The 10296-nt window shown below is 38.4% G+C and overlaps 2 protein-coding genes across 2 annotated transcripts; one reads left to right on the forward strand and one right to left on the reverse strand.

Annotated features, from left to right (window-relative positions):
- Window positions 1-1933: 1933 nt before the first annotated feature.
- Window positions 1934-4829, forward strand: rx3 (retinal homeobox gene 3). The gene is made up of 3 exons (XM_080875574.1): window positions 1934-2383; window positions 2824-3059; window positions 3907-4829. The coding sequence occupies exons 1-3, from the start codon at window positions 2122-2124 to the stop codon at window positions 4354-4356; spliced, it is 948 nt and encodes a 315-aa protein (XP_080731700.1). The 5' UTR covers window positions 1934-2121; the 3' UTR covers window positions 4357-4829.
- Window positions 4830-5875: 1046 nt separating this feature from the next.
- On the reverse strand, window positions 5876-7345 carry grp (gastrin-releasing peptide). Its single transcript, XM_080875560.1, has 3 exons — window positions 6979-7345; window positions 6246-6457; window positions 5876-6155 (listed from the first exon to the last, which is right to left on the reverse strand). The coding sequence occupies exons 1-3, from the start codon at window positions 7130-7132 to the stop codon at window positions 6102-6104; spliced, it is 420 nt and encodes a 139-aa protein (XP_080731686.1). The 5' UTR covers window positions 7133-7345; the 3' UTR covers window positions 5876-6101.
- Window positions 7346-10296: the final 2951 nt, after the last annotated feature.

Consider the following 10296-nt stretch of genomic DNA (forward strand, 5'->3'; position numbering starts at 1 on the left):
TCGCTGATTTGTTTTTGTTTTGTTTTTGAATGTCAGAAATGTATATTTGTGAATGTGGAGATGTTATATTGGTTTCACTGGTAAAAATAAATAATTGAAATGGGTATATATTTGTTTTTTGTTAAGTTGCCTAATAATTATGCACAGTAATAGTCACCTTCACACACAGATATCCCCCTAAAATAGCTAAAACTAAAAACAAACTAAAAACTACTTCCAAAAACATTCAGCTTTGATATTAATGAGTTTTTTGGGTTCATTGAGAACATGGTTGTTGTTCAATAATAAAATTATTCCTCAAAAATACAACTTGCCTAATAATTCTGCACTCCCTGTATAGGTTGTTTCCTTAACCAGCTGAATTACAGTAGCATCAAAGTTAAGAAAAAAAATGTTGCTTTCTTATTGAGAGCTGATGAGAGCGAGGAGACTGATATCACTAACAAACAGTTCGGGCAAAGTTGGGTCAACAATATGAGACGTTAATGTTACTCAGTCTACCAGTACCTCTGTTTTTACTGACCCCTTTGTCAGTTTTATAACCAAATATAAAACCACAAAATTACCAGGTTTTGGATTTGCTTTAATTAGATGTAAGTAAATGTTTTGTACAGAAGCTGGGCTGTTTTCTCCTGTTTACAGTTTTCATGCTAAATATTTGGCTTCTGGATATTTACAATACAGATGTGAGAGGGGTATCAATCTTCCTCTCACTCCCCCTCCCTCAAGAAGTTCAAATTTCAATCTCTAATTTAGAATAATCTGAAAAGCTCAGGGTTTTGTTTTGGTTTGATTTTTGATGACATTTAGTAGATTTAGGCCTCTTTGATGAGCAACAGACCACACAGACGTGAAACAAAAAACAGAGGACGACTTTTAGCGATATGTGGGCTGCACATGTCTCTAAAAACCCCTTTTCCAAACAGCTATCACTGTTAACTGACATTTAAACTTGTGAGCCCTGCACTTCTGTCTCTTGGCTTAAGGGTTTAGTCTTTTGGACAAAAACATAATCGAAGATCATTATCTGCAAGTTGCAATCTGTCTTATATGATAGCATCGTGTGTGCAACAAAACACTGACAGCATCTTCTGTAAAAGTTTTGCTGGCAGTTGTCTTTTTTCCCCGTTTGCATCTCTCTCTGTTTTTGTGCCCCCTCGTCTCTGTGGCAAACAAAGGATAAGGTCACCTTCTTTAATTAGGAAAAGCTAAATAGTTTTAGGGGTTTTAACTCTTTTGAGTAAAATAATGTAATCCCCTTAAGCAGGATTACCACACTGCTGTCAATCTTTGTTTGCCGTTAAGTGGCTATAGCACAAATATGTTATTGTTTGGGCTTTGTTAACCTCTTTGACTCGACACTTGCAGGAAGCCGTTTTTAAAATGAACCTTGTTGACAAATCATTAAGCGCTTTTATTGGTTTTTAATGAGTGTATTAAATAATTTAAGTTGCTTTCAGTCGTGTGTCAGTTGGTGCATGACCTTTTCTTTGGGTCAAAAAAGCAAATAATCTTTAAACTGAAGGGGACGTCTCTTCATTTTTGGCAACAATATCTTGACGCTTTGATTAAATATTAAGCTGCCATCTTGCAATCCTTGTCCTCACCAGAAATCTTGTAATTATGATTTTGTTGTACCTAAATCTGTGGGCCTAAGCTTCCCTCTCTTTCCCCCTCCCCACAGACTGACATGAACATGACATCTGGAGGAGTGGAAAGATGGTTTTAAGATTTATGTAAGTAGGTTTAGAGCCAGCACCGACTCATGCACTTGTGACGGGGAGGAGTTAGGGAGGGTGTGGAGGCTGGTGCCCGCAGTGGTCGTCGCACTGCCACCCCTAAATCCAGCAGGGCCAAATCCAACAGGACGTCCCCTCTATGACGTGCAGCGGGGGTGCCGCATGAGCAGGGGGTCTCAGAGCTACTTTAAAAGCCGGCTCCGAAGATGCTCCACAACCACCGAGCAAGATACCTGGGTGTTGTGCGCAAGTTTTCCAACGTCGCCCGACATTGAGCTACAACTTTATCAAAAGGGGTAATATTATCTGTGAAGAAGTCAGAGTGTTTTGTTATTATTATTATTATTTTACTTTTGGATATTTTTTCTGGACTTATCAACCAATGTGGCTTCTTGGATCAACTACCCAAGTAATGATGATGGATGAGCGCATGTCTCCCTCCGTACGCTGCGTCCAGAACCCGGGGAGCAACCCGTCCACAGTCCACAGCATAGAGGCTATACTGGGATTTAAAGAAGACATCATATTCCACAAGTCAGCCTCCTATAACGTAATGGAAAGAGTCCAGGTCAAAGATGCTGAGCGCAACGGGAATGGGATAGTGAGCCAAACGAAAAAAAACCATTACTCGGAAAGTTGTGACAGTAAGTAAATTCGGTTTTCTTCACATTTAGTCCCACGTCAGTCAATCTGAGTGCAAAAACAGTATGCTGAAAATATGCAGACATCCTGTGGTTTAGTTTGGATTAAAGTTGTTTAAACTCCAGATAAAGTAACACTTTGAATTCGGTTTTTACCCAGAAGGAAATCAAAATGTATTTTATATTGGTGCAAATGTCTAAAAGGTTATTTTCTTTTTTTAAAGGAGAGATACAAAAATACAAATGAAATAATGAATGTTTAAATAAATACATTAAAAATTTTAAACAAATCTAAGAAAAAAAAGTAAAATAATTTTTTTAATAAAAGCCACACTGGACTGGAAAAAGTGGAGTTACCATTTTATTTTGAAAAGCGAATTTTAACTCGGCTAAAACTTCCAGTCCCGGTGTTTGACTTCTTCCACCGCCTCCACTCCTCACAGGTGTGTGCTGTGGCAGCAGCACCGGCGAAGCCTCCGTGTGCCCGGACTCACCGGACAGAGACGGCAAACTGTCCGACGACGAAAGCCACAAGAAGAAGCACCGACGGAACCGGACCACCTTCACCACCTTCCAACTCCACGAACTAGAGAGAGCTTTCGACAAGTCCCACTACCCGGACGTGTACAGCAGAGAGGAGCTGGCCTTGAAAGTGAACCTGCCCGAGGTCCGGGTGCAGGTATGTCCCCGAAGCAAAACCACTTGTTTTATTTTATTGCAAGTACCTTTTATTATATTGAAGACCGTTAGGCCTGTAAGTCAAACCATAATGATGACGGTTCCTATGCTTATAAGGCTAAAGAAATTATTTTTTTTAGACCTTTTTAGATTAAATTTAATATATTTATTATATATTTCTGAATATTTATATTATCTTTTAGAAATGTAGAGAAACGACGTGTTCGTTTGATTTGCAAAAAATTACTTTTTCATGCCTATGATCAATATAAGATCATAAATATGGTAAATATGATGGAATATTAAAACGATCATAAATGTTTAATAAAAGTGACCACAGTGGATTTTTTTTTATCTAAGAGGAAATGCTTATTTATTTGTTTGAATTGTAACCAAGCGAAATAGGAATCAAATTTATAAAATTAAACAAAATAATTAATAAATAAATGTTGAACTTGTCTTTATTTTTTTTAAAACATTTAAAAGAAATTTGAAAAATGGAATTTGAATCCATTTCTAAATCAGTTTCACTTTATTGTTTGTGCAGCGACACAGCTCAAGCCAAGTGCTGGAATCAAAAAGTTTCCACTGACACTATATTTAATTCCTTTCTTCTGCATTCATGTTCAAATGCTTTCCTGCAGTATTTTATTTCACATTCTAAATTATAGAGGTTACAGTTTACATTTATGACTGATTATGGGCCTAAAAGTTGTGTTTTTCTGCTTTTCTACTGGCTGCTGGGTCGATTCATAGACGTCATTCCTTTTTCGGGTATAAATCAAACTTTTAGGGAAATGTTTTATCAAGATAGACAGATGATTAAAAAAAAATCTTTATATTTTCAGGTTTGGTTCCAAAACCGGCGAGCCAAGTGGCGTCGACAGGAGAAGCTGGAGGTGAGCTCCATCAAGCTTCAGGATACCCCTTCCTCGTCTTTGCTCTCTTTCAGTCGTTCTCCCACCAGCTCTCTGGGCTCTGGGCTGCAGCTGGAGCCCTGGCTCTCCACCCCGATCACCACCTCCACTTCGCTGCAGTCGCTCTCGGGCTTCGTCAGCAACTCGCAAGGCCTCCCAGGCCCTTACACGCCTTCTCCTCCTCCGCCCCTGCCCTCTTCCTTGCCTTCATCCTTCCTCAACTCCCCAGCCCTGGGACACAGCTCTCACCTGCCTCACATCAGCTCTATGTGCCTGCCGCCCCCGGCATACCAGTGCTCAGCTGATCCGAGGAACTCCAGTATTGCTTCACTGAGGATGAAGGCTAAGGAGCACATTCAGTCTATTGGGAAGACATGGTGATGCTGGGTGGACTTTAAGACCCCTGAACACATCATGATGAATCTTTTTGGAGAAATCTGGCTTCATTTTCATGATGGGATTGTATTTTTTTTTTAAAGACTGACAACTCGAGCTGCCCTTTGGAATTCAAGACATCCACACGTACAACTTTGTGGAAAAATTGTGACACTTTATGTGAAATTCCTGTAAATATGAAGCCGTCTCTTCTCCTTTGTCTTCACTCTAAATTGTTTCATTGTATCAGCCAGCCCAGTCCGCATCTCATCCAGTGTTACTGCCAATAGAACAAGTACAGAGCCTACTGAAAACTCACCAATGCCTGTTTATGCTTCCTCTTGTAAATGGATAAAAGGAGCATTTTAAATCTTTACTTGTTTCTGAGTCTGAATCATAAAATAAATGTATCAAATGGGATTACTTTCCTTATGCAATAAATTGTTTGTGTACAAATACATTAACAAATTTACGATTTCTCCCGTTTTCATGCGTAATTTGAGATGTCTGACAGAATGAAATGATGGTAGATTAAGTTTCCATCAGGAAATGCATTCATTACCTGCAGAGGTGTCTTCAGTATCACACTTGTGTAAAGATAAAAAAAATCTGCACATGTTATATGGAAAATGTTAAAAATTAGCCCGGTACAGCGGTGAAAGGTCAGTAGACCCAGGGAGCTGCATTATTTAAATAAAAAACATTCCTGCTGTGAATCTAAGTATATTCATGCTTCTGAATTATTAAAAAAAACATATGGCAGGTTTGTTACATGCAACAGGCTTAAACTCGCCCACTTTCTCTCTCCGTTTAGGAGAATGAGTCCCTCAACCCACTTATTTCCTCCTCATTAACTCCTGTAAACTTTATCCCATTCGCTCCTGGGATTAAACCCATAATGGGGGTGAAAGTGGCTTGCACTTCTATTGTTTGCCAATCATCCTTAACAAATGAGTGAAAAAGAAGCAGAGTGAAAACTTTCCTCTGGCTTTAAGAGAAAACTGTGTGTGTGTGTGTGTGTGTGTGTGTGTGTGTGTGTGTGTGTGTGTGTGTGTGTGTGTGTGTGTGTGTGTGTGTGTGTGTGTAAACCAAATTGCTGCAATTAGCACTTCCTTCTGTCTGCAACTCCAGAGGGATGATAATTATCATTAATCCAACTACGCAAAACACACTCACACACACACACACACACACACACACACACACACACACACACACGCACAAACACACGCACACGGCTGGTATCTCTGCGTTTTTGTGCTTGTGCGTTTTTTCCTTCTAATGAGAAAGTGTGATCATCCATTTTCGTCTGCAGTCGTGATTATGTCAACATTTTACAATCCACCTGATTATTTGCTGGAAATGAAAGCACTCTTAGATTGACGCTGTGCGACACCTAGTGGTACAAACTGGTTACTGTACTGGTGAAGTAAATCTCAAAAGCGCTAACAATTTCAGAAAAAAAGAAAAAACGGCAAAGGACACTTCTGACATGCAAAGCATGCTTTGACATCCACAGTGCAGTTATCACAATGCCCATTTTATTTCAGATTCTCAGCTTATGTAACACAACCTTGTCAGATCGTTCAGCAATCAAAACGCTGCATGATATGCATACAGGAAACCAAGATTAGTGATGAAACAAACAATCTGTTACAGCAGAATAAAATACACAGTGTGGATATGTGATTATAGAGTACTTTAAGTTGATAATGATGATTGTTTTTAAAAAACAGAAATTCATCTTGCATTCAGGTGGAGTCACTGTCTTGCAGTTTCAAAGCCAGAAGAAGCAGGTCTGACATCTATAAAGTAGTAATTACATTGGAAATGTACACATGATTAGACGTAACATTGGATCACTTGATAATTGAGGATCTGTTCCACACACATACCTCTGCCAGATATTTTTCTTTGTCTTCTTCTCTCCAGTGGCGCTGAAGCAGCCTGTCTGCAGTTTGAGGCATCATCTGATTTGGATTCTCTGGTTGCATCAGAGCCTGCATTAGATGCTGTGTGAGCCGGGCTGGTTTTAGGGCTGTCAGGTAGTCCCTGTCAGGGTTTACCTCCTGCTCCTCCTCTATGCTCTTCTTTCCCATCAAGTGACCTGGGAAGTTGGAAATAAAAGGTAGCATTCTGAAGAATCTATTCTAGAGCATCTTCTGAAATTACACTGCAATCAAGTGTAGATGTGTGCAAAGCATTTTTTTTTCTCACTGCAAAGTGCTCATTCCTCCTGGTGTAACTTATAATATATATATATATATATATATATATATATATATATATATATATATATATATATATATATATATATATATATATATATATATATATATATATATATATATATATATATATAGCAGCAGCAGCAGTATATATAACTTAGCAGCAGAGAATGACTAAAACATACTTATTTATAACAACAGAAAACAAATGAATGATTTGAAGTGACCCGGGGTTATTACAATTGTAATAAATAGGCTATTATCAATATGAGTATTTGTTTCGAAGAGTGAACAGTCCTGCGAACCTTGCGATATAATCGCCAAATACATAGAACAAAAAGTAATATTAACTTGCCTGCACGAAATACTTTTTTAGCAGATTGTGTGACGGTTTCCTTACCTACTGCCCAGTGATTGCCTCGTGGATACATTTTCCCAACAACTGCTGCAGGGCTCTCTGAGCAGTTCAAAATACACGGTACAGTAGCCAGAATAATAAGAACTGGCCACACGGGTCTGCAAGTCCATGAATACCATAAGCACTCTCCGCCCATGTTGTCGGAAAATATAAACGTAAATATAAACAAAAACAAAACACCCAACGTATGTTAGTCCTTAAGTTACAGTTAATCGGCTTGATCTATCTTTAGAAGATCTCCACCATACTCGTTTTTTATTCGCGTGAGCCGATAAGTTTGGAAACAGCTGTCCAGTTGCAAACCTGCTGAGGTTCCACTCCCGGCGCCTTTGATAAGAATGGCTAACGGTTCAAAGTTAAATGCCCCTCCTGACACAGCCGTACGTCAGTGGGTGTCTTAAGTAGCCCGACGCTGGTGCCAAAATGAGAAAGTGATGATGACAAATTATCATCTATACTCTGTAATTATCGATCGCTATTGTTTGCCCAGAGATTGCTGGGTGATTGCAGAAGATGTCAACGTCATTTCACGCGGATGGACGAGACCTCAGTAATTGCCTCTGTCTCAATAAGCATGTGAGGAAAAGCTGTGACTGAAGAACTCTTTGGGTCATTTACATGTACATTACACTATATAAAAAAATAATACTAACAAAATGAAATAGGGAGGTTTTCACGTAAAAGAAATGAGTCATTTCCACTGAGTGGCTCATTTTAGGGAAAATCCATACATTTTATGTGTTTTATTTAAATGATACATCACGACTGATCTGTTGGAGTTACTTGTACTTCATATGCAGATTTGGAAATGCATTGTATGCAAGCTGAAATCTTGATCCAAAGAAGCAGATAGTAGCAGAAAAAAAGCCTGAATATGAAAATCATTAGGCCTTTGCCCAAAACACTTTTCATGACTGTGATGATAATAATGGACAGTTCTTAGAAATCAGTGTAAAATTGAATTAAACTCACTTTTTCTGCTTAAAACAACGCTTCATGGCTGAAATTGTTTGCTCAGATTCTGTCAAACCGAAATTAAACATTCATAAGCAAGCAATATTTCACATGTAAAGGTCTGCCTATAAACTGTTAAGGGGAATTCAATGTTCCCCGCTGGTGTCCTTTGTGCACGTCTGAAAAACTGATTAGCTGAAATGTTGTCTTTAAGGGGACATGAAACACCAATGGAGTGTACCACGAAGACGAAGAAGTCCAAATAAACATAAACATCAGAGAATAAATGCACAAAAGTTGGCTCCAAAGCACAGTTTTCAATGTTTTAACACTTGGTTACGCTCCACTACCGGCACAAATATGAATAAGAGTATTACATATTACTGTTTGATTCACATGTTTTTGATGCTACTGCCAAGTGACAGCAGGCGGGGGTAAATCACACACTCTGAAAAGTTTCTGCCACGTTAGTGGGACATTTTCCACTTAGCAAGTGTTGGAAGACTTCTGCAGGTATGTTCGCCCTCAAAGTTCAATCCTCATAACATAAAAGTGCTTTCCTTTCTGTGATTGGTAACTTTCACACGCATATGACCTCAAATACACATGTGAACATGTCACATGTCACAGTACAGTCAAAATACATGGGCTGTGAAAAATCATTGGTTGCCCAGTTGGTCAATGCATTGCATTTGTTATTATTTATTTATTTATTTGGTCTTGCAAGCCAAATGCAGGTACTTGCAGCAGGCAACTTTTGATCAAAGGGTGACGTAACATGTTGCCCGGTGGGTAGCAGCCTGTCTTCAAAGGTTGTCCAGTGCCTGTGTTGCTTTGCAGTTAAAGTGCAGCTGAATTCTTGCAGTAAATACTTTGCTATTTGTGGAGCAATTTCTACATTTCTGTTTTAAATCTACACATTTCTCACTGGTCTCTGAATGTCAGCAATTAATGTGAATTTCTGTGTAGGAGGGCAACAATTCTGCAACAGAAAACAACAGATTTGCAATATTCCCTTATTTATCACAGTTACTCGCCATATTATCACAGACACCATGTAACTGCCAACATGGCATTATTCAAGTCAGAAAATTATAGCAGGCTGATTTCATCTTATGTCATCTTTAAAGTGACCAAAGTAACTTGCAAGTGACTGCAAGTGGTTGCAGACCTGCTCCTTGTTACAACAACCAAAGGCATTTACATTGCAACTTCATTGTTACTGTAGCCTCACTTAGCCAAGCGTGTTAAGGCTCCAGCATACCGCCTTTATTGCTACCCATAGCTTTGCAGATGCAGATCTACACGTTGCAGTTGTCTGCTGGAATGCGCTATTGTTTTCTTGGAGGACAACACATCTCCATGGGCTCTGCACTGTTTAAATTCCCAGAAACCTTCTCTCTGTATAAGAATGACATAAAAAGACACCATAAATCTGTATTTTCCAATATGGCAGCGTTCTTCATGCCTCAAGTATACAGTTTTTACAATAACCCCAGAAAGCAGGATATTATGTTAATAATATTTCTTACCTCAGAGAGCGCTATTACTCGGGTAATAAAGTACATCACATGTGAGAACTGTTATACACAGTTATATGTGTTGTACACAGTCTATACAATGAGACTTGTTTTTTTTTTCAGAGTAAGAGAAACTGCCCCCTGCTGGTCATTAGAAAGATTTCTCTTTTCAGAAAAGGAAACCTTTCTTCTTCTTTAATACACTATATGGATACTTATCAGTCAATGTCTTTATTTCTTTTGGCTAATAGGAAATGAGGATATTACTCTTACTTGTTTACTTCTTTAAATCTGTCTCCTGTAAGTCCCTGTAAGTATTGGCCCATAATAGATTATGCCAGTGGCTCCTACTCTGGGAGTTCTGCATCACAAACTCCCAATGAAAAAAGTTACTTCAATAGTCTAAATAGTATATAGAGCAATTTCTAAGTTGTGGCGGCATAAAATACAAACATGCTGATGCAAAAAAAACAAAAAACAAAAACAGCTCACAAAAAATAAATAATGGCTATCCATGACTCCTATTACCACCTGTAACCGAGGAAAACTCCTTATGTGTAGGGAGGGGTGTTTTCATTTGGTTACTGTTTGAAGATTTTTTTCCCCTAGTGCTTCAAAACTGCATTTATTTAGACCTACAATATTAAATTACAGCTTTTACCAGATTAGGGTTGCTTGCTTGTAGTAATCGGTTAGTTTGGTCAATACTCAGATCACAGTTATTTGACACATCACACACTTTTAAATTTTTTTTAAAAAATTGTAAATTTAAAACGTGTTAAAAAATATTATATTTTCAAGGGAATTTCCTTGAAATGTAAATACA

The sequence above is a fragment of the Rhamphochromis sp. 'chilingali' genome, assembly GCF_963969265.1.
Source record: "Rhamphochromis sp. 'chilingali' genome assembly, chromosome: 2".
Classification (NCBI taxonomy): Eukaryota; Metazoa; Chordata; class Actinopteri; order Cichliformes; family Cichlidae; genus Rhamphochromis; species Rhamphochromis sp. 'chilingali'.

Excerpts from the sequence above, each read along its gene's own strand:
- rx3 (XM_080875574.1), top strand. The coding sequence starts at position 2,122 with ATGTGGCTTCTTGGATCAACTACCCAAGTAATGATGATGGATGAGCGC. Across the intron at positions 2,384-2,823 it reads TTACTCGGAAAGTTGTGACA|GTGTGTGCTGTGGCAGCAGC; the intron begins GTAAGTAAATTC and ends CACTCCTCACAG. Across the intron at positions 3,060-3,906 it reads TGCCCGAGGTCCGGGTGCAG|GTTTGGTTCCAAAACCGGCG; the intron begins GTATGTCCCCGA and ends TTATATTTTCAG.
- grp (XM_080875560.1), bottom strand. The coding sequence starts at position 7,132 with ATGGGCGGAGAGTGCTTATGGTATTCATGGACTTGCAGACCCGTGTGG. Across the intron at positions 6,458-6,978 it reads AGGCAATCACTGGGCAGTAG|GTCACTTGATGGGAAAGAAG; the intron begins GTAAGGAAACCG and ends CCAACTTCCCAG. Across the intron at positions 6,156-6,245 it reads AAGAAAAATATCTGGCAGAG|ATGTCAGACCTGCTTCTTCT; the intron begins GTATGTGTGTGG and ends ACTACTTTATAG.